The 24,540-nt window shown below is 41.9% G+C and overlaps 1 protein-coding gene across 1 annotated transcript in view; it reads left to right on the top strand.

Moving 5' to 3' along the window:
- The window catches only part of NWD1 (NACHT and WD repeat domain containing 1), an 87,374-nt gene that overhangs the window by 28,627 nt on the left and 34,207 nt on the right, over positions 1–24,540 (top strand). The window contains 9 exon segments of the mRNA XM_069102099.1: positions 5,457–5,660; positions 7,144–7,303; positions 7,386–7,503; positions 8,630–8,791; positions 11,445–11,642; positions 16,080–16,208; positions 18,492–18,700; positions 21,530–21,802; positions 23,571–23,661. Coding sequence (XP_068958200.1) covers positions 5,457–5,660; positions 7,144–7,303; positions 7,386–7,503; positions 8,630–8,791; positions 11,445–11,642; positions 16,080–16,208; positions 18,492–18,700; positions 21,530–21,802; positions 23,571–23,661 — 1,544 coding nt within the window.

The raw sequence follows: 24,540 nt of genomic DNA, 5'->3' as shown, positions 1-24,540 counted from the left end.
TATGATGATGATATCTGACCTTTTTCTAGCACATTAGGGTTCGTAAAGTACTTTATATATGTTGTTCATAACAACCCTATGAAGGTGGCATTTTATAATCTTCATTTTACAGATAAGGAAATAGATGTGGAAGACTTTAGGGTCTTGATCCCAGTCACATGGCTAAGAAATGTTGGAGAGGAGATCTGACCCCAGGTGACCCTGACTACAAGTCTAGGGCACCATCTACTAGGCTTCTCAGAGAATCATTAGTATAATAACAATCATATGTCTCTGGTGTTTTGATGTCTACAAAGTGCCTTCTTCATATCTTCTCTGTGAGGTGAAACCATTGTAATGATTATCATTTGGATTTTATAAGTGAGGGAACAGAGGTTCAGTGAGGTGATACACCCAAAGTTAAACAGTCAGTAAGTTTGGGAACAGCTATGTGGTGCAGTGGATAGAAGGCTGGGCCTGGAGTTAGAAAGACCTGTGTTCAAACCTGACCTCAGACATTATTACCTGTGTGACCTTGGGCAAGTTACGTAACCTCTGTTTGTCTTGATCCATTAGAAAAGGAAATGGTGAACCACTCCAGTATCTTTGCCAAGAAAATCCCATGGACAGTATCCTGTGTCCCTGGGATCAGGAAGAATTGGACATTATAGAACAATAACTTAATATGTAGTCTGTGAACTTTAGAAAAAGCTTAAAAATTTTTAAAATAACTATTTCAAAAATAATGGGTTTCCTTTGTAATCTTATGTATTGTATTTTATTCATTAAAACCATTATTTTTATAAGGGGTCCATAGGCTTCTCCAGACTTGCTGCCAAAGTTACCCAAGACAAAAAAGGTTAAGAATCTCTGCTGTAGAAAGTAGGATCACCAGATCATATTATTCAATTTTTATAGCTGGAAGGAACCAAAAAGAATATAGGGTCATAAGATTTAGATCTAGAAGAGACTTTAGGGATCATCAGAGCAACCCCTTCCTCTTGGAGATGAGAAAATTGGGGTCCCAAGTGGTATGGAACTCTCCAATCAAACACTTCCTACTTGCTGTTAGGTATCAATCAACCAAGTATTTATTAAGCACCTACTATATGCCAGGCACTGTGTTAAGGGTGAATATTCAGAGTCCACTGATAACTGACTTTTTTGGAGGGAGGAGAAGTAATAATTACAAGAATCAGGAAACTTCTTGTGAAAGAGGTGGTACTCTGGCTGAGCCTTGTGGGCATTGAGGGATTCCAAGAGGTAATGGTGAGGAGGGAGTGCATTCTAGGCATGGAGGGCAGCTTATGCAAAGGTATAGAGGTATCAGAGAGAACAACGTGTATGAAAACAGCATATAGCTCAGTTTGGTTGCAAGACAGAGTGTGTAAGGGGGAGTGGTGTGTAATCAATCATCTTGGAAAGGAAAGCTAGAGCTAGACTGTAAAGTGTATTAAATGTCAAAAGGAGGACTCTGTGTTCTGTTCTAGAGGCAATGGGGAATTCCTGAAGCTTCTCAGGAAGGTGCATGACATGTTCAGATCTATACTTTAGGAATATAAACTTAGTGGCTATGTGAAGGATGCAACAGAGAAGGGAGAGGCTAGAATCAGGGAGGTTCTTGTAAGAGTCCAGGTGAGAGGTGATGAGGACCTGAACTAGGGTGGTGGCCATGTAAATGGAGAAAGGGAAGAGATCTGAGAAATGTTGTGGTGATAGAACCATTAAGACTTGTAAATGGATTAGATACATGGGCTAAAAGAGAAGAGGCTACAATGACTCCTGGGTTGAGAACGTGAGTGTCTGGAATAATGGTAGTTCCCTTGACAAAAACTAGAAAGTTAGGAGGATGGGTGGGTTTAGGAGGAAAGATAATTGGACATGTTGAATTTGAAATACATGTGGGACATCTGAGTAAAGAGGTTCAGAAGGCAGCTGGAGATGCTGGAGAAGTTTAGGGGAGAGATGAGGGTTGTTTTAAAATAATAGTTGAGGGGGCGGCTAGGTGGTGCAGTGAGTAAAAGCACTGGCCCTGGAGTCAGGAGGACCTGAGTTCGGTTTTGGCCTCAGACACTTAACACCCACACAAAAACATTAGCAGTGTAACCTTGGGCAAGTTACTTATCCCCAATTGCCCTCTAAAAGGCAAAAAAAAAAAAAAGAAATCATAGTTGAACTCACAGGAGATGATAAGATCTTTGGAAGAGAGAATATTTACAGAAAAAGGATAATAGGGCTCTGGTTGGAGACCTGGGGTATGTACACAAATGGGGGCAGGGCACAGATGGTGATCCAGCAGAAAAGAACAAAAAGGATCACGAGAACTAGGAGAAGCAATGTCACAAAAATCCAAGGAAGAACTATACTTAAGGAGGGGGGAGTCAGTGTCAAATGCTACAGGGAAGCTGATTATATTCACATCCAGACTCTGGGACATCGGTGTTTCCCCCAAACCCCCTCTGTTTCTAGGCAGAGATTACTTGGTCAGGGGTTATAAAGACAAGCAAGCGAAGCTTTCCAGAGGACTGCTGCTGTGAACAGCTTTCAAGGTTCTGATATACTGTACACAGTATAGTGAACTCTCTGTTTATTCAGTAACAAATCAAGGCAAAACATTCGCAGAAATTAAAGTTTAGAATTTACAATGTTAAGGCTTAACAACTTATCATTAAAGTGGCCACATAGTTTTCACCAAAGTGGTTACATAGTTTTAAACAAAGTACATTCATTTAGTAACTCAATCATTCTTAAGGAGGTAAGCCTCCTTAATTGACACAAAGTACAAGAGGTCAAAAGTTTTCTACCCTTAGGTCACATTGTCTTCAATCAAAAAGTCTTCTTTCTTCTTAATTGGAGATTAGTCTCCAATCATCCTTAATTAGTAAGTCCTTAACTCAATCATCTAAATGTAAAGGTCAAAGTTTTCCACCCCTAGTAAATCGTGATCTTCTCAGTTTGCATTAAATACCCAAAGAGAGGTCTTTCCATCCGACTAAGCTGGCTCTTAGCTTCCATGGTTCCTCTTCCATCGTCCTAGCTCCTGCCTGAATCTATCCCACTATCACCTGAGTTCAAAGGCAGACAGCTCCCAGTTATTTGTCCAGTTTCTTGTGCAGTTCCTTGTCCAGTTCATGTTCCACACTGAAATTCATAGTGTCTGGTCCACCTCAAGTCCTTCACAGTTTCAGTTCTTGGTAAGACAAAGCTTAACAAAACCACAATAACATTTAGAAACATTGCTGGCATCCTCATCAATTCACTTTCTGCCTGTGAAATCAACTCAGACCCACCAACAAGATCTGAGAACTCAATACAAATCATCAATATAGTCCCAGGACCTCTGAGATCATCAGCAAGACCCTCCTCCAGGATTTCCGTAAATATACAACAAGAAAATCCTCTTTCAGCACTGTCCTCTAACGGTAGACAAGTCTGACAAAGTAACATCAAAACAGACAAAGTACTGACACCACAGCCATGCCTCCCAGTTCTCCTCTCTTCTCATTTCTCAGTTCTTCTCAATTCTCAGTTCAGTCCTCAGTTCTCATTTCTCTTCTCAGTTCAGTTCTCAGTTCTCTTCTCTCTCTCCAGCAGTAGCAGTCCAGCCTCCAGAACCTCCAGTTCTGAACTGCTCCAAGCAGTTCTGGCCTCTCTCTCTGGGCTTTTCCTTATATATGGTATTAGCTCCTCCCTGTTCCACCCCTTCCTGTCATAACAGGAAGTTTCTCCCACTGTGGGACTCACAAGCTCTGGGTCTCAATACTTGATACAATCATGAGCCTGAAATAAGGTGCAAAGTACCTGTTTGCTTGCCAATACAAGGGGATCTTCAAATTCCATTACTATTACAGGGGACTATGCTAATCTGATTTCTAGATCTACAAGGACTTTATCATCACAGATTATAAAATGGTGTAGGGATCGACACCAGATCTAAGGTATATATCCTCTAACCAACTGCACAAGGTGGGAAACTATCTCTGCCTTGCCTTAGAACTGACTCACCATATTTCCAATTACTGAGGATCCAGGATGTTTTCTATGCTTGGAATATGAGTCATGTTCCCAGGTCTAAAGGTACACAGGTATTTCAGTCATGGGATGTCTTGCTGCTTTGAAATTTGGCTCAGTTCACAGTTGTGACACATCCTGAGTCTTACGGAGTCCATCAGGTGACTTGGAGATTTAAATTACCTTGGGGGAGGAACTTGCCTAAGGAAAAGCTTGCTTATGGGGAGGCTTGCTTGCAGGAAGGCTTTTACACCTTTTGTCACTGAGCCAATTAGGTACTGGTTGTGATGCTTTCTAGCTCTAAGTCTGTTAGCTGAAGACTATATATGCTGGGAAGTTGGTATTTTACTTTGGGGTTCACCCATGGGAAGAATGCTTCTTTGTGATTTGGCCAGATGAGGCTCTGGTTAGCCATTGTTAAAGAGCCTGGCTGTGCCTGAACCCAGATGCTTCCTGGTGCTTCCTGGTCTGGTGATTAGGTATCTATTACCCTGTTCAGACAGTTGGAGCCCTGTCTATTGGATTTTTTCTTGGATATTCACTTCTTTCTACTTCTCTGTACTTACCTGCCTGTTAATTAAAGTAAGATTATTAATCTCTTTAAAGCTGTCTTACATTTAGAAAAGCAGGTCAAAGAACCTGTGCTAGCAGCCCACCCTGTGTGCTAGTGTGGTTGCTACTACACCCCCAGCTGGCAGTACCTCCTCTACAAATTTATCTCAAATTTATTTTGTGCATTCATTTGTATGTATAAGTTGTCTCAATTTATATATCTGGAAAATTAAAATGCGAAAATAGAGCACTAAGAAACCCTTAGAAGTCAATGACTTTTTCATTTTTGTCTTGCTGTACTTATGGGATATTCTATTCAGCTGTGGTCTTGTCATCAAGAATGCTTGAAAGTCAGGGGTGGCCAGGTGGTGCAGTGAGTAAGAGTGCCGGCCCCAGAGTTGGGAGACCTGGGATCGGTTCCGGCCTCAGATACTTGGCACCCACACACACAAAAATAACTGGCTGTGTAACCCTGAGCAAATTACTTAACATTTGCTTTAAAAAAAAAAGAATGCTTGGAAGTCTCTCATTAAATACCCATTTTTTCTCTGAAGGGTTATACTCAGTTTTGCTGGGTAGGTGATTCTTGTTCCTCAAAGGGCCATTCTTCAGAGAAAGCTTGGTGTAGTGCAAAGAGTGTTAGCCATTAGAGCTGAGATCTGGGCATTCTAGCATTCTAGTGTTCACTACCTGTGTGTCCTCCCTCTCTGTACCTCAGTGAGTTCATCTGTAAAATGGGGATGATAATACACGGCCTACCTCACAGCACTGTGTTCTTGGGACAGGAGACATGTACTTCCTTGTGGTTAGGCTGAGCCCTTTATGGTAAATCAGATAATAAAAAATGATTTGCACAGAGGCCGTCAGGAGATGTTCAGACCTATTCTATCCATGCTACCAACCCTCTCTGGCAGGTATGGGCTGTCAGAAGCAGAGCTGAAGGATGTCTTATCCTTGGATGATGAAGTTTTGATGGAAGTCTATCAAGAGTGGACTCCTCCCAGCAAAGATGTCCTTCGTTTTCCTCCTCTCCTGTGGGTGAGGCTCCGGCGGGACCTAGGGGATTGCTTGGTGAGGAGACCTGCAGATGGCTTTATGCTTCTTGGACTCGCTCACAGGTAGATGAAATGGCACCCATATGGCTGCGTCTCCAGTGCTTTGCTTTAAAAAAAGAGGGGGGTAGAGTTTTGTTCATAACAGTCTAGCTGCTGCTGCAGTCATTATTGTAGTGTATTAGGGCCACTGATTATAGAAAGGACTAACTCTTCTGAATACCTCTTTTTCTCCCACTTCCCCAAGTTTGAAACCTCAAAAGCATCTTAAACTCCTCTCTTTCCCTCATTATCAACATGTCTAATCTAGTCGTCAATTCCTGGCAATTTTACAATAATCCAATTTAATTAAGAAACATTTATTAAATATCTAGATAGGTGCTAGGTGTTGGTATACAAAGCCAAAATAACCCATGCTCTGAAGGAGCTTACATTCTACTGGGGGGGAACAGGATGTATACAGATAAGTAAATACAAAATGTATTGAAACATAATATAATGTAATCCCAGAGGGAGACATTGTTGACAACAAATAGGGGGATTAAGTAAGGACTCACAGATGAGGTGAGTTTCAGCACCTGAGTTGAATGCTGAAAGAAGTTTCCACAATAACTCTTGAATTCATCCCTTTCCTAGATTGAGCTCTTATTTGGTAGCTAGGTGGCATAGTGGATAGGACAATGGAAATCAGGTAGATCTGAATTCAAATTTGACCTTAGACACTGACTGTGTGACCCTGGGCAAGACACTTAATTTCTGTTTGCCTCACTTTCCTCAACTGTAAAATGGGGATGATAATTCCTGTCTGCTTCACAGATGTGGAAGAATACTAGGGCCCCCTCTGCTCCACTCTTTAGATTTCATATTACAAAATAATTTTAGTACAATATTTTAGTCTAAAGTCCTTGGTCCAACTCAAATGGTAAATCTCAACAGTCTTTCTTTAACTATCAGTTCTAAAATGTCTTTTTACTGGCCTAACTTTTTTCTAAAAGCAAAGGCCTGAAAAAACTAGGAAGTAACCCTAGTATAAAATGATCAGACTAAGAGCAAGAAGGTCTTTTGATTAATTCAGTTAATACAAGTATCTCTTGAGTTCGTTCACCTTTGACCAGGTTGAAGGATGGATCTTCAGAGGGAGTGATTAAAGAGGAATTAAATAGTTTTAGGAAAATGATTTTCCAGGGTATCTAAAAGTTATTAGTACTGTTCTGCTTAATGAGTCAAAGCTGTTGCCTGAAGTTTGTACTTTTGTTTAATCTTGATTATAGGATTGTATCTTTGTTCTTGAACCTTATACCTTGAAAGAAGAAAATAGTTTGGATCAGAGAGATTTTCAAAAGCGAGATGGATCTCTGCCTCTTAGATTACTTAATAAATTTGTTTCTGACAGGCTTCCATTCTACAATGTCTAGAATACTGAACATTGCTTCCACATTCTCTTCACATTGTTGTGAGATATAATTTTGATGTATGTACATAAATCACCGTAATTCCTACAAAGATCAGCTATTAATATTATCTTACCACTGGTTCCTCTTCTTCTAAGGCAACTGATTGACGTGGTCAAGGAACGCTATTTATCAGGACAAGAGAAAAGTAAGAGGCATCATCTCTTATCTGAATTCTTCACTGGAGCCTGGAGTCAGGGTATAAAGAAACCTATGACTCTGCCCCTCCTGGGAAAACCACTGAACTTTGACAGGAAGGTGAGATTCCTAGTAATGCTTCTTTGAATGAGATTCACAGGGGTGTGTTTTCCTTTGTAACGTTTTCCTCTCCTCTTTCCAGGTTGCACCTCAACCCCTCTGGTTTTCAGATACTGTTGCAAACCTTCGGAAGTTGAGTGAATTGCCCAGTCACCTGGCTAATTCAGGATGTACTGAAGAGTTGAAGAAGGATGTGCTGGGTAAGGATATCAGCTTCCTTATTCAGAAGAATTGATCATTATAGATGGAGAAATTGGAATCAGATAAGAACAGGAATAGATCTTCAAATATAGAACATAGTGTCAGAGCTAGGAGGGACGTTAGAACACAGAAAGTCAGAGCCAGGAGGGAACTTAGAACGTAGGATGTCAGAGCTGGGAGGGCCCTTAGAACTCAGGATGTCAGATCTGGGAGGGCCCTTAGAACACAGGATGTCAGAGCTGGGAGGGCCCTTAGGACACAGGGTGTCAGACCTGGGAGAGCCCAGAGAACATGAAACATAAAATATAAGATGTGGAAGAGATCTTAGAGATCATTTAACCTTACCCTTCATTTTACAGATGAAGAGACAAAGACCAAGAGAGGAAAAGTTAGCAGCTGACCCAGAATCTGGGTATCTGATTAGTTATACCTCTTTCAGTGCCCAAGAAGCTCTAAGGTTTAGCCCAGATCTTATAAGACACAAGAAGCCACGCAGGCCCCTGGAGGCTTGGCCTTTGGCATTTGATGTGAGGTACATCACAAATTTCCTGGGGTCATAAAAAAGAGGGCGTGTGGCTCAGAACTACATTTCCAGAAATGTTGTCCTCACCCAGGCCTTATCGGGGTGGCCACCATGACTTTTTTGACCTGTGCAGGCCTCTTTGGCTTCCCCAGTGCCCACAGATAGACCAACACATATTCCCCACTCAATCATCCCTGTACCTGACCAGACTCAATTGGGTCAGTTCCTAATGAGACACATTGATTAAAACAACCGGCTAATAAAGGGCAATAGCCCAGCACTGAGGCTGTGGAATATCTGAGCTGACATTATCTTATGAATGTTTTGTTTGTGAAGCTCAACAATTTTTCTCTCTATAACAACCTGCCTTGCCTACACTGTAGTAAACTGCCAGATCAGATCACCAGCATCTAGTATATGTGTTTCTGAGAGCCCTTGGAGGGAGGGAGGGTCATGATTTCTTGGGAGCACCTTTGGTCATGTTTGCTACTCATCGAATGTCTTTAAGGTTTTGTTGAGGGGAGGAGGAGGGAAGGGCTCCATAAGGGATGTTTCAGTCTTCTAGCCCTACATAAGCTGGAAGTTGTCACTCTTCTTTATAGGGAACATGGACTGGATTTCATGTAGGGTTCTTTCCAGTGGAATCACAAGCATGCTGGAGGACTTTGCCCTATGTGCTGAACACACTGACTGTCCTGAACTCAGCATCATCCGTGAAGCCATCCAGCTCTCAAGACCCACCATAGATCGTGCAGTGGGCATGGGTAAATGACTTTGAGCTACTAGATGTAGAAATCTGCTATAGGTTGAGCAGATTTTTGATATGAGTTTTCAATCAGTAATTTGGACGAGGCTGGTGCCTCATCTTGCAACATGACAAATCAGTGCATTTTCTTCTTGGATCAGTTCGTGGAATCCTGGTACTTCTCAATTTGCTATTATCGAGAAAGCAAAAGATGGTGTAGTGGGAAGAACCCCAGAATGGGAAGTAGGGGGCCTGGAATTTAATCCTGGCTCTATTTCTGGTTGCCTGGAGCAAATCCCTTAGGCAAGTTCCTTTTTTCATCTACAAAATGAAGACACTGAGCTAAACAATTTCCTACAGACTTTTTAGGTCTAACATTAGTTAAAGGTATGAGCATTCATCAGGAAAAGGGCTCCTTCCAAGCTCCTACAGGGTCCTCAACAACTCAAATTCCTCCAGATAATAAAGATTTGGGCAGCTACTCAGGGGTGGGGAATCTGTGACTTCCAGGCCACATGTGGCCTTTTAGGTCCTTGGGTGCAGCCTTTTGATTGAGTCCAAGTTTTACAGAACTAATTCTTTTATTAAGGGGATTTGTTCTGTGAAGTTTGGATTCAGTCAAAGGGCTGCACTTAAGGACCTAGAGGGCCATACATGTCCTCGAGGCCGCAGGTTCCCTACCCCTGACTACATATACGGGTGCTAAAAGCCAAATAGGCAATCCTGAGCATATATCAGTCTCTTTCCAGGACCACAGTCTCTGAGGAATTGTAGCAAGAGGATTCTATAGCTCTGGCTAAACGAAAGAGCACAATTTAGCCACTAGAGGGCAGTGATGTGCAAGTATGTTTACCCATGTGAATCTATTCAAAGGAGAGAGCTGGCCTGGAACCTCTCATCTGAGAGCTTTATTTTACAGCTAGGGAAACAAAGGCCCAGAGAAAGGAAATGGATTGCCAACACGACATATAACTCGGTGGCAGGCACTTCAATGCTACCAAAGGGCAGACACTCCAAAGCTATCAAATGGCTACAAGTTCATCCATGTGGGCACTCCCTTCACTGATGCAGATCACAGCCCTTCCATTCCAGGCCCCAGTACATTCATCACCTGGTGGTCAGTCCTCAAGTACTAAGCCTCTCCTAGTTAAGCAACCTTGCTAAGCTAGGCTCTCTCAGGTAACAGATCCACAGTCCATCCATCATGACATTTGAACTCGGAACTTTCTAGCTTACTAGACCTTGTTTGCCACTGGGCAAGGCCTTTTCAGGAGAGGACTTTGGGAAGGGGACTGGCAGATATGCTTCTGAAAAGTTGCGTTAGTGTATTAGGGACCTGAAATTTCTTAGGTATGGAAAATCTCTTTCCTAACATTGCAACCCCAGTCTCAAACTGGGATAAGCCTTAAGAGATGTTAAGTAATTTGGCCATGGTAACACTGCTAGTAAGTGCCAAGGGCAAAATCTGAATTCAAGTCTTCCTGAATTCAAGCCTAGACCTCTCTGTACATATGACCTCTTCTGTGCCTGAAAAATTCTGATAGGGAAAAAGAACTGGGCCTGTGATTTTATTAGCAGTGGGAATTCCAAAGTAAGGAAACACCCTTTACAACTGCAGGTTGACATCTTCTCTGAAATGCATAGTCTTAGACTCTAGAGGTACCTAGACTTGATTGGGGTGACACAACCGGTATGTGTCAAAGGCAGGGCTTGAACTTAAAGGTCACTATTTGGAGTTTTCTTTGTAAAGATACTGGAGCTGTTTGCCATTTCCTCCTCCAGCTCATTTTACAGATGAGGACACTGAGGCAAACAGAGTAAGTGACTTGCCCAAGGTCACACATCTAGTAAGTGTCTGAGGCCATATTTGAACTCAGGCAGATGAGTCTTCCTGACTCTAGGCTTAGCCTAATGCTTTATCTACTGCACCAGTCTCTTTCCATCTTGAAAGCTTTTTTCTCCCTGCTTAGGAGGAACTAGTGATAACTGTCACTTGTCCCTGGACTCCTTCAACTCTTCCATTAGAGTATAACGGAAACATATTTGGGGGATCAAGGGGATTTCAGATCAAGGTCACAAGTACCTCAGTATGAGTTTTCGCTCTGACACTTACTGGCTGTGTGATCCAGGGCAAGTCATTAAACATCTCTGGGTCTCAACTCTTTCTTCTCTAAAATGGGGATGATGATACTTATCTGTATTCCTGTAAAATGTTTTATAGACCTAAAAGATCTGTATGGATGTGAATTAATCTTATAGTCCTCTGTCCTTTTATATTTCAGGCAATTATGTTTACATAAAATAATAGGGGCAGGTGGGTGGTACAATGGATAGAGTGCCACGCCTGAAGTCAGTAAGACTCATCTTTCATTGTTCAGATCTGATAAGTGTGACCCTGGGTAAGTTCCTTAACTCTGCCTCAGTTTCCTCATCTGTAACATGAGCTGGAGAAGGAAATGGCAAACAGCTCCAGCATCTCTTCGAAGAAAACCCCAAATGGCTCCATGAAGAGTCAGCCACGACTGAAACAACTGAACATGAAAAATCATCAACAACCTAAAGGAAACCAGAAGGCTTTCTTTGGGAGGAAACCTTTCTTAGGGTGTCCTTCCCTGGGGTCTGAGTTAGGCTATTTGATCCAAATCCTAACCAAGTGTGATTCTTTCTTTTAGACAAGAGCATTTTCTACACGGAGATCCTGGCCCGGCTTTATTCCTTCTCCTCTCTCTACCCATCACTCATTGGACAGCTGTGCCACCAGTGCCTGAGGTGGTTTAACACATATCCACATCCTGTCCTCATCCCGCTCTGTGGCTTCCTTCTACCTCCAGGAGGACCTCTTAAGGAGACGCTCACAGGCTATCACAAAGGTAGGTTGCCAGTGTCCCCCAAATCCACAAACAGAGGAGTGGATGGGAAAGAACAAAGGAATGGGAGGGCCTGCTTTGGAGTCCTGGTTCTGACACTGTGTAACTACTCTGGGGCAGGTTTCTTCATTTGTAAAACATAGGATCTCAGAAAGCTGGGGGAGTACCTTATGCAAGGTCACACAATCATGACATGGCATAGATAGCCCCAGGACTCAGTTTCCTTGTCCAGGCCTCTTGGTCCTATACCACTACTGTCTTGTACTTCTATACACAATCACGAAGTCCCAAAGTATGCAGATTGCTCATCTTTTTCCCACTCAAAGAATCTCCAGAGAACAAAATTCATCATTGTCAAAGGCAGCAGGAAGGGTGGGCCCCCCCAAATCTAGCATTATTCACTGGCAGGCCGGGGAAGTAGGGATGTGAGGGGCCCTGAATCACTTTAGCTGAGAACATGCCTAAGGTTCCTGCCAGCCCTGACTTTCAATGTTTTATGTTTTAAGATCTTTTTTAGTTTTAACTTTCTATGTTCTAAGGTTCCTTCCTGCTTTGATATTCTATATTTGGAAGCACTTTCTAGTTCTGATATTCTATATTCTAAGGCACTTTCTAACTTGAATAGTCTATGTTCTAAGATAATTTCCAGCTCTATATTCTATTTTCAGTTGTCCCTTTCCAGCTCTAGCATTCATGAATATGGATGAAAATTGTCTATCTGTTATTTGCATCAATTGATTAATCAGTCAATCAACAAACATCTGTCAAATGTTTACACTATGTACCAGGTACTATGCTAGGTACCAGAGTTACAAAGACAAAATGCAGTCCTTGATCTTAAGAAGTTTATATTCTCTCTCTCTCTTTCTCTTTCTCTCTCTCTTTGGAGGGCAATTGTGGTTAAGTGACTTGCCCAAGGTCACACAGCTAGGAAGTGGGAAGTGTCTGAGGCTGGATTTGAATAGAGGTCCTCCTAACTCCAGGGCCGGTGCTCTATTCACTGTGCCACCTAGCCGCCCCAGAAGTTTATATTCTACCAGGGAGACATGTACATTTAAAAGATTATACAAAATTTATAAAAGATAAGGTGGTTAAGTGGATAGAATGCACAGCGCCTGGAATCTTGAGGAGCTGAGTTTAAATCTAACCTCAGACATTACTAACTGTGTGACCTTGAGCAAGTCACTTATCTGTAAAATGAGCTGGAGAAAGAAATGACAATTTCTTTCTATCTCAAATGATACTTTCTAGTATCTTTGCCAAGAAAACCCTAAGAGGGGTCATGTGGAGTCAGACACAACTGAACAACAACAACGACATTTTAGAGAAAGCACCACGGAGGTCAGGCAAGGCTTCCTGCAGGAGGGGCTCTGGAGCTGAACTTGGAAAGAAACTGGAGACTCTAAGAGTCAGAGGAGAGGAGGGAGGACTTTCCAGGCACAGGGGGACAGCCTGGGCATGACAGGAAGCTCCATACTCCATGAGGTCCCAAAGCTGCTTTGGGCAACGAGTTTTTTCTGCTTTTAAAAATGGCTTCTTTATTTCCTGGCAGTTGTTTCCTTTAGCTTCTGTGACTGTCTCTGGGGTTTCCCATCTTCCATGAGTGAGAGGTCCCATGGGCACTCTCAGGGGCTTTCCTGTGCTGCCTCATGCTGACTCAGACGTCTCAGCATCTCTGGAGTCACTACTTATGAGGGATAAATACGCGTAATGAGCCTGTAGCCAAGGGGAATGACAAGGGTGGAGAGTTGGAGGCACGCGTACTTTTAGCTTATTTTTGAAAGGAAAGAACTACACATCTGTTTATCTCTCTAACTAATTAATTAATCTAACAACTGGTCATAATAACTTCTAGAAATGACAGTCCAATCATGATAGTCTTTAATCATCCAAAGGAATCTGGCTCCATAGTGGAGGCCAGTGTACATGATTTTAATCTATTACAGCAATGAGCATTGGCCCTCTACACAGGAAGTGTTCACTATATGTTTGTTGAATTGAACAGACATTACTGGACAATTTGATGGAGCTGTAACTAGGGGTGAGATGGCCTAGGCTTTGCCCCACGTAATGCCCCAGGAAGGGCTGAGAGTCCTAATACTCCTTCTGCAGTTTACCTACAACTGAGCTTGGCACCTAGTTAGCAAGAATAAGGAAGTTAGCCGGTGGCACCTTCTCTCCCTGCACCCACTCCATTCTCCTCACCTGGTAGCACCTAAATGAGCTTCTCTCTGGTCTGGCCCCACCATGCTCTCTTGTTCTCCACATCCTAGGGTCTATCCCCACTTCAATTTAATATGTCTTATAAAATGGATTTGAATACACATTTAATGTTGCTTACCCTAAATCCTAATAACAGCTTTGCAGCTCAGCATAAAGGGCAGTGCGATGGGAATCAGGAGATATGTATTTAATTTTAGCTCTATTGTTTATTAACTATATGACCATTCTTCTACCTCAGTTTCCTTATTTGTTGAATAAAAAGGCTGGACTAAACTATTATTATTATTGCTTTTGGGAGGGCAATTGGGGTTAAGTGACTTGCCCAAAGTCACACGACTAGTAAGTGTGTCAAGTATCTGAGGTCACATTTGAACTCAGGTCCTCCTGACTCCAGGTCTGGTGCTCTATTCACTGCTCCACCTAGCTACCCCTGGACTAAATAATTTTTAAAGTGTTCCTAAAAATAATATGTTCGACTAGATAATTTTTAGTTACCCTGCTGGTTCTTGTATTTTATGTTCCAAGATCTTTTCCAGTTCTGACATTCTATGTAGTTGTATAGAGGATAGAGTACTGGGCCTGAATTCAGGAAGACATGAGTTTGAATTCTGCCTCAGACTAGCTGTGTGATCCTACCCTCTTAGCTTCAGTTTCCTCATCTGTAAGCTAGAGATAACAATAGTTCTCACCTCACGGAGTTGTAAGAATCAAATGAAATAACAGAAGTAAAGCATTTTTCAAACCTCTAAAATACGATTTAAATGATAACTGTTATTGTTATTTTTTTGTGTTCCATGGCCCCTTCCAGCTCTAATATTCTATGTTCTAAGTTTCTTTTCTGCTCTGACATTCTAAGTTCTAAGGTCCTTCTCAGTTCTGAAATCCTACATCCTAAGGGCCCTCCCACATCTAAATTCTATGTTCTTTGTTCTAGGGGTCCTTTCAGCTCTGATATTCTATGTCCTAATGTCTCTTTCTGCTCTGATATTCTATGTTCTAATATCTTCCATTTTAAACTTTAAAAATATTTTATTTTTCCCAATTACATGTAAAATAATTTTTAACATTCATTTAAAAATTTTGAGTTTTAAATTTTCTCCCTCCCCTCTCCTTGAGACAGTAAGCAATTTGATATAGGTGCAATCATGCAAAATATATTTCCATATTAGTCACGTGAAAAACACAAACAAAAAACCATGAAAAAATAAAGTGAAAAATAGTATGTTTCAATTTTCACTCAGACTCCATCATGTTTTTTTCTGGAGGTGGATAGCATTTTTCATCATGAGTCCTTTGGAATTGTCTTGGATTATTATATTGCTGAGAACAGCTAAATCATTCACAATTGATCACTGTTACTGTGCACCGTGTTTTCTTGGTTCTGCTTATTTCACTTTGCTTTCATGTAAAGTTTCCCAGGTTTTTCTGAAATCATCCTGCTCATTATTTCTTATAGCACAATAGTATTTCATCACAAATCATGTATACCATGACTTGTTAAGCCATTCCTCAACTGATGGACATAACCTCAATTTTCAGTTGTTTGCACTCCAAAAGGAGGCACTATATTTTTTTTATAAATAAGATCCATTTTCATCTGACATTCTAAGCTATATGTTCTAGGGGGCTTGTCCTGTGTTTTAGGGCTCTTTCCAGATCTGACATTCTAGGGTTTGTTTGTTGTTGCTGCAGGTACAACTATTTCAGCAGTTTGATTCTGTGTGCAAGGTCTATAGTGAATCCATAGATGAACATAGAACAGCCACATACACCTTCACACACCCCCTCCCCATCAGCATGGAATTTTCAGTTTAATAGGAAAGATAAGACATGTACACAAACAAGGTCCATAAGTCCGAATGAAATAAGAGCCATATCAAGTGAGATCGAAGAGAGGACAGAGGGACAAGAGAAATCAGAGAAGGCTTTTTTGCAAGAAGTAGAATTTGAACTAGTTCCAACAATAATTTCCTTTGAAACACAAATCCACCTCGGTTATAGAGGGTTTTATAGTTGAAGGTACTCAAGGTCCATTGATAAATAATTCTCACATTTCCCTTATGTGCGTGCAGCTTAAAAAGCTTGAAGATGTTCTCCCACTAACTCATTGTGCTCCTAGCACTTAATCGGCAACTGTTCTTTCCTAGCATCAAGTGAGATCTCAGGCTTCTCTCTCCGTTTCTCTTCCTTTCTGTCTGACCTCTGTGTTCCCTACAGGCATCACAGCAATAGAGTGGAGCTCCAACAAAAAGCTCTTGATAGTTGGATCACAGAACGGCGTCCTGGTTGTGTGGGGCATGCAGGAACGGGAGAGTCACGTGGTGCACATCTTAACAGGTCATACTGGTGAGACTCTGAAAGGGGACCTTTCTCATTTATTTCTTCTCATGGCTACAGCCAACTTTCTAGGGACCTGGGCCTACACAAAATCATTTAAGGAGAGGTAATAGGGAAGGCATGGAAATGATGGCATTGGAAGACTGATTGAGGGAATTACGGGCATTCAGAACTAGAGAAGACAATCCCTAGGAGGGAGATGTGATAGTTATGCTGATGCATTTATTTAAAGGATTGTCATGTGGAAGAGGCAAGATCCACTCTGCCTCAAAGGGCAGAACTGGGAATAATGGGGGGAAGTTATTAGATTTAAGGTAATGAAAAACTTTTTCATAATGAGAGATATCCAAAAATGAAATGAGTTGGTTGGAGCGGTAGGTTGAAGTATGATTGAAGCAAAGCCTGAATGATCAGTTAGTCAGTCAGCAAGCATTGTTAAGGACTGACTGTGTTCCTAAGTGCTGGAAACATAAGGAAAGGCAAAAGCACATTTTCTGCCCTTAAAGAACTCATATTCTAATGGTGGAGACAATATGCAAGCAATTATGTACATCTGTACATACATATAAGATAAACTGGAAGATGATTTCAGAGGGAGGGCATTGGTATTTAAGGGGGTTCTTTCAGAAGGAGGGACTTTTCAGGATAAATGGAAGGTAATCCCATGCTAGCAGTGGGAGGTGGTGATGTTGGAGAGAGTGGGAAAGGCGTCTAGCAGAAAGTGGTGTTTGAGCTGTCCTGTAGTAGGCCAAGGGAGCTAGCGGGCAGATATTAGGAGGAAGAACATTCTGGAAATAGAGGGCAATCTGTGAAAGGATGTGGAATCAAGAGCTGGAGAAACAGCAAGAAGGTGGGATCATAGACTACATGGGGGAGAGTGAAGTGTAAGAAGCTTGGGAAGATAGGAAGGGAGGAGAATGTTCTAGGGGTTGGTAGATAATAGTTACCAAAATCATGACTGGGCAATGACTTTGGATTGAATGAACCTCAGAGGGGAAGTTACTGGAATGACGGTGATGGAGGGAGAATCTGCAAGTAGAAATAGGGTTGTTGCTATTGTTCAGTTGTTTCAATCACGTCTGACTCTTTATGATCCCATTTGGGTGTTTTGTTTTGTTTTTGGTAAAGATACTGGAGTGGTTTGCCATTTCCTTCTCCAGTTCATTTTACAGATGAGGAAACTGAGGCAAATAGGGTTAAGTGACATGTCCAGGGTCACACAGCTAGTATGTGTCTGAGGCTGGATTTGAACTCAGGTCTTCCTGACTCCAGGCCCAGCACTCTGTCCTCCGAACCACCTATCAACCTCTTGAACTCCCTCATCATGACCACTGTGGGGGGTAGGGTTGAGGGAGATGGAAGTAAGGGACAGGACATATGGGATGCAGGAATTGGTTTGTACAATGACAGCTGAGGGGGTGTGGTATTGGAATCAGTAGGATTAGGAGTAGGGGGCGGGGTAGAAGTATGCTAGTCTTTATGGAATGAACTAAGCAGAATATAAGTGGCTGGGGAGAGGTCTTGGAGGGATGCAGATAATTAAATCATTTGTTGTTCAGGTATAGATTAGATTTGATGGCAGCCTCTGAGGTCCCTTCTAGCTCTGAGATTTTGAGATTCTATGGCTATACCACTTAGATATATTCAATTGCCTTTGTTTTCATAAATTCTTACAGAAAAGTTTTATAAAAATGTAAAATAAAGGCAAAAATATATGTTAATGATTAAACTGCTCTTTTAAAAACTGACATTACAAATTACAATATTCTATATCAACCTCGAAAGTATAGATTTTTGGTGCAAATGAGCTTGCTAGGGATTGAGGGTGGCAACTGAATAGAGTGCCTGGACTGGTGATAGGAAAAACCTGGATTCAAAATACTCCTCTGATCCTTATTTAGATATGTTTCCCTAAGCAAATCACTTAACCATTTTGTACCTGTTTCTTCATTTTTGATATGAAACCAATACTTGTAGTGGGGGCAGCTAGGTGGTGACTAGCTGTGTGACCCTGGGCAAGTCACTTAACCCTGTTTGCCTTAGTTTCCTTATCTGTAAAATGGGCTGTAGAGGGAAATGGCAAACCATTCTAGTATCTCTTCCAAGAAAACCCCAAATGGGGTCACAAAGAGCTGGATGTGACTGAAAACCACTGAACAAAGGGCTTTGCCAACCTTAAAGTGCTCTATAAATGTTATTATTGTGGCCATTTGTTTCAAAGCCATTGGCATTTCTGGGTGTTGAACTTTTAATATATCTCAAGTGTTGTGAATGTTTTCTCCTGTGCTGTAGGAGAGGTGAGGTGTGTGAAAACGTTTGGACAAGGCAATTATGCCATTTCTGCCTCCAAGGACCACACACTGCGCGCGTGGAATTTAGTTTCTGGCGAGGAGAAGTATGTCATTTGGGATGGAGTCTCTACTGATCCCAGAGAGTCACATTTCTGTTGCCTTCATGTGGATGAAAAGAATAAAGTTGTGTATTCAGCATCTAGTTCAAAGGTATGAGGACATGAATGATCAAATCAAGGGGACTGTTATCACAAGTCAGGAGGCAGAGCAGGTTATCTGTGGGGTAGCATCAGCCACAGAAGTCCTAATGAGGGGCCCAGCCCCTCCCACTCTGAAGTTTCCTGCATAAAATCAAGGAGCACAGCCATGGACCTCCCGCTATAACAAAGCAATAAGGAAAACCATTTTCTCGTGTTTCTGCTTTGAAGCCAAGTGTATACTTTGTAATTTTGCGACGTTGACTCTCAACTGTTTTATGGTTATTATTTCTTCCATTTCTACTGCTGTAGCCATTGGATGTATTGTTTTCTTGTCTGCTTTATGTAGGTTCACAGTTTATTTAGCTAAGCCTTCCCTATTCCTCCTTATTTGTCATCTCTTACAGCACGTTAAAACTCCATTATATCCACACGCCACACTTCGTTTTTCCATTCCCCAACCAGTGGGTGTCTCCTTCAAATGATCTCTTACTGGCCAGACTCTTGGCCTTTTCTCAGTTCTCATGCATCCATCCTCTTTGAAGCACCTACCTGTTGACTCCCCTCTCTTCTCCTGGACACTGTTTCCTCTGCAGGCTTTCCTCATGTGCCTCTCTCTTGATTCCCCCCCTCCTTGTCTGATTACAGCCACCTTTGTTGGATCTTCTTCTATGCCCTGCCTACTAACTGGGGGTGTGCCCTAGGGTTTTGTCCTGGGCCTCTTTTCTTCTCCACCTACACACTCTCTCAGTGACCTCATTAGATCCCATGGATTTACGGATCGTTTCTCCATGAAGTTGATAACTAACATTGATAGCTAACATTTATGTAGTGCTTACTCTGTGCCAGGCACTGTGGTAAGTGCTTTGCAAATATTACCTCATTCAATCTTCAAGATAACTCTGGGAGGTAAGTGTTATTATTAGCACAACTTCACAGTTGAAGAGGGGCAGCCTGATTCCAGGTTCAGCCCTCTATCCAGGGAACTGTCAGCTGCATGATTCCCTGTTCTATATTTTCAGCGTTAGTCTCCCTCTTGAATTTTAGCCCCATCATCGACTATAAGAAATTTTAAACAGACTATCCCAAAGGCATCTCATACTCAGGATGAATATGAGATTTCAATAGAATCCATTCTTTTTTTCTCCAAACACCATCATCCAGCCTTCCAGTCATCCATATTCACAACGTCTTTGCCATCTCACTTTCCCTTACTCCACATATTAAATTAAATGGCAAATCTGGTTGATTTTTGCCTGTACACCACCTTCTGCCCTGACTATAACAGTAGCCTCCTAACTGATCTCCCTGTCTCCAGGCTTTCCCTTCTCCAATGCATCCTACATAAAGCTACCAAAGTGATTTTCCTAAGGCATAGGTCTGTCTGACTTCTGCTCAAACTCCAGTGGCTTTCTATCACCTCTAAGATCAAATATAGAGTCCTCAATCAAATTACCATTTTGTATGTGATTCTCTTTCTGATGCTTCCAGGTGCTAGTGCCTCCTTCTAGAAATGACTATTTATTCTGCTTATGCTTTGTGTATATTGCAAGTTGTCTACACTGATGGAATGGAAGCTTCTTAAGGGGGACTTTCATTTTCTTCTTTGCATCCTCAGCACCTAATACAGTGCCATGCACACAACAGGAGCTTAATAAATTCTTGTTGATTGACTGATTGTATTCCCCTGTTTTGTGTGTGGCCCTGGGAAAATCTTGTATATTGGTCAGTACTATGAACTGCCTGAGCTCTTAGGCTTCGAGTTTACACCAAAGGTCAAGATGACGGTGACTGTCACGAAGGTAATGATTTTAACCTTGACAACATCTTCTGATTCTCTCTGGAGTGCCTAGGTCATCAGATAGCTCTGATAGTCAGAAGCCAAGAAATTGTGGCGGAACAATAGACTAAATGGAAGGGTGCTAAAGGCATCCAGCCCATCCCCTCTATCCAAAGCAATAACCTTCTGTACTGCATCCCTCACCAGTGGCTATCCAGCCTCTTCCTGCTGTCCTCCCATGATGGGGGAAATGCCTTATCACCTCCTGACGTTGTTTAGTCATTCCACTCATGTCCAATTCTTTGTGTGCCTCTTTGTGGCTTTCTTGGCAAAGATACTAGAGTGGTTAGCTATTCCCTTCTCCAGCTCATTTTACAGATGAGGAAACTGAGGCAAATAGGGTTAAGTGACTCATCCAGGTTCACATAACTGGTGTCTGAGGCCAGATTTGAACTTGAGGAAGATAAATCTTGACTTGAGTTCTGGCACTCAATCCACTGTGCTACCTAGCTGCCCATAGTGCCTATAAGTGGCTTACCTAAGGTTATATAAATAATATGTAGCAAGTCTGGGATTTGAACCCAGGTTTTCTAATTCTAAATCTAGGCCTCTTTCCACTGCATGATCTCAGCTTATCAAGACTGTAACAAGTATCATTTTGTCCTCATGTGTGAGTGACAATGTCTTTCTCCATGTTGGTCAAATGCGTATCAGTCTGCCTTGTGTGTTCCCTGTAGAAAAGGACTCCTACAAGAGTGTGGGGGCTGGTGTCCACATTTTCTGGGTATTTGTATGTGAAGAGGGAGTCTATGGGGCTAGTTCAAATTGCTCAGATTACTAGGGGTAGCATTGGTTTCTGTTGAACCTTAGCTCAGATTAATCTGGATAGATTTGTATCTGAGAATGATTCTGATGTCCCTCCCGTCTCTACAGAGAAAGACAGTTTACTAGGGAAAACGTAGTTCCCCCTACCAGTGGAAAAAGGTAGATCCTTGCATTTGATGAGAGGAGAGTCCTAGTTTAGGCTACAGGCTGACTGTTTTCTGCTCCTCATTCCTTTAGGTTAATGCATGGAACCTGGAAACTGCAAAAGCCATTTTCCACATTGTGGGTGATGCACGGGATCCTTGGCTTTGGGCTACAGTATTTCCTTCCAGTTTAGGGGTTATGACAGTGTCTAAAGAAGGGCTTGTGAGTACCTGGGATGCTCGCACTGGAAAATCCAGGTCAAAGCATTACCTTTCCAGTCTGAAGGAAGAAACCTTGACTAGTGGGACCTCCCTCCAGAAGCAAGGAAGAATTGCTGTTGGCTGCAACAGTGGCTCCCTCTTATTGGTAGGCATCTCTGGTGACTACTATCATCAGCTTACCTCTAAAAAGTGGGCGGCTTGACTAGCTACCAGAAAATGAAGGGGGTGGACACAGTGGTCTCTAAGGCCCCTTCAGTCTCTGACATTCAGTCTCAGACCTTTAGTCTCAAAGGTCCCTCCTACCCCTGATATCTCTGATACCCCTGAGATCCCTTCCATCCCTGACATTTTGTATTCTAATGTCCCTTCCTGCTCTGACATTCTAAGTTCTCAGATCTCTCTCAGTTAGGAAATTTTAAGCTCTAAAGTAATTTCCATCTCTGACAACCTATGATCACTCTGCTCCTGCACAGGACTATTGTGAGGATCAAATGAAAAAATGGATGTGAAAATGCTTTGTTAATATGCTTAAGAATCATTAGGAATGCAATTGCCATTGAACTCTCCTCCAGTATGAAAACATTCCGTTTCTATGAAATAGAAAAGGGCAAGAGAAAGGCATTTATAAACCTACTGACTCACATCAATACAACAATTCATAAAAATATAATAATTACCATGTCTATAGCACTTTCCTCACAATGCTGTGAGGGAGATGATTAAATATCCCCATTATAGAGATGAAGAAACTGAGCATTGAAGAGGCAAAAGGTCTTGCCCAAGTGCATATTTATAATGTTAGGGAATCCAAACTCCCAAACCAGTACTTTTTCTTTTCTGTAAGATGCCAGAGGAAATAAATAGAGGTTATTGATTCTAACCATATAACCAGTTAATGAAACATCTCCATAATATTCTTGGCTGGAGGTCAGTAAGCCTTTGCTTTAACACTTTTATGACAAGAAATTCACTACCTTATAGGGCAGATATTTTGGTTTTTAGACAACTTTGATAGTTAGAAAGTTTTTCCAAAAACTGAACTAAAGTCTGCCTCTCTATAACTTGCATATGAAATCAAAGGATCTTAGAATTGAAAAGTACTTCAGAGGCCATATAATGTAGCCCTGTTGGAAGCAAGAATAAATACCTTCCATAACACCCATAACAAAAGTTCATTCAGCTCTGCTTAAATAGCTCCAGTGATGAGACACTCACTACTTGAGGCAGTATGATATAGTGGAAAAGAATGATCCACCTCAGTCCATCACAGTTGATCCCTGATTGGTCCCCTCAGTTGGATCAAAGTAAGTTGGGTGGAACTCAAGGAACAACGTTAACAGCCCTGAGCTTTGATGACGTTCAAAAGAATGAACTAGATTTTTTTGTCAGAAAAAATAAGATCTATGTTCATATAAATGTTTACTGAATAAAACAGTGTCTAGCACATGCGTGAGAGTAGCCAATGCTCAAAGGCCTTGAGAACAGTTTTCTTTCTCTCTTCTCAGAAGGATGATTTTTCCCTTTTATAACTCCAGGATCCAGACCTGAAGGTGACAATTCTCTCTTTCATTTTTAACCTAATCTAGAAGGGACTATACGGTTCTCTGTATAGATAAGAGGCAGGGCTAGGAGGAAAATAGCAGAGGAGAGGACACTGTATCATCCCATTTCCTTGCTAGGCATGAGGTAAATCCTAGGAACCAGTAAAGAAAACAATTTGCTAGTCCCGTTAGTTTGGTGAAATCACTGGGGGAGGAGGGATAAGATGGGATGCAACCTCTAATTGTGAAGCCTAGGGTGGGGGGGTTTTAATCTGCTATTATATGGAAAATCACCTTCAGTGAACCTTTTGGAAATTTAAATTAAATATTTTACTACACATCTCCCCTTTCTTCCCCCCCCCCCCCAAACAGATCTCCTCTCAGGGAAGCAGTCTGCTGGAAAAAGTCCCCACTGCTGTGCAGCTTCTGATACTTTCAGAAGATGAATCTCTTCTTGCTGCAGGTACAGAATTATTTTAGCTCTCTTCTCTGACAACGATACTATCCCCCTACCCCTTCCCTCTCTGTCTCTTTGTCTCTCTCTCTGTGCGTGCGTAACACACACACACACACACACACACACACACACACACACACACACACACGGTATTTTAGTATTTACAAAGTAACTTCTCATTCATTATTTCCTTTGCTCCTCACAACAGCCCTGCTATTTGAGAGACAGGGAAGGCATTATTATACATATTTTACAGGTGACGAAGCTGAAGCTCAGAGAGGGGGAGTGAACTGTCCAGCTTTGAATGATTTAGAGGTGGCCGATTTGGGATTAGAACCTAGGTCTTCTGGTTAAGTCTACAGCTATTTTGTAGTGTATCAAATGAAAAGTGTAACTTTAAACTAGGGCTTTGACAAGTTTGCCTTGGATCTAGGAACCAGATGAAATTTTCAGCTTACTAGGAAGGGGGAGGAGATGGTTTGGTCTATTTCTAGAGGAGTTGATTCTAATCTAAAATTACAGTCAGTAAGGGTCTGCAAAAGGACGTCTGAGGGTCTCTCGAATGCATCATACAAGGAACTAAACATATCTGGCTGTGGTACTTCTTGGTCTACTTTCAGGACAGAGGTTCTTCAGGAATCAGTCTGTTTTCCATTTAGGTAGGTGAAGCAAGGGTGGTAGCATCTGAGAAGCCTTGGGAATATCCAGATTGGCTCCCCACTGTTATCAAGGAAGAGTGGGACTTTCTAGTACGATGAACTTTTCAAATGTACAAGGGTGGGAAGTATAGAGTGGATTTTTGTAATTCCATAAAAAGATTGCATTGCAAATTCTAGGTGCCACAATGAAATTTCTAGGCACCTCAGTAAGCTGACTCCTGGGATT

The sequence above is a fragment of the Petaurus breviceps genome, unplaced genomic scaffold (assembly GCF_028583685.1).
Source record: "Petaurus breviceps papuanus isolate PSGF00001 unplaced genomic scaffold, PetGlider_PUasm1.0 523, whole genome shotgun sequence".
NCBI classification, from domain to species: domain Eukaryota; kingdom Metazoa; phylum Chordata; class Mammalia; order Diprotodontia; family Petauridae; genus Petaurus; species Petaurus breviceps.
The sequence above is the reverse complement of the archived record's forward strand: the minus strand, read 5'-3'. Positions and strand labels throughout refer to the sequence as shown.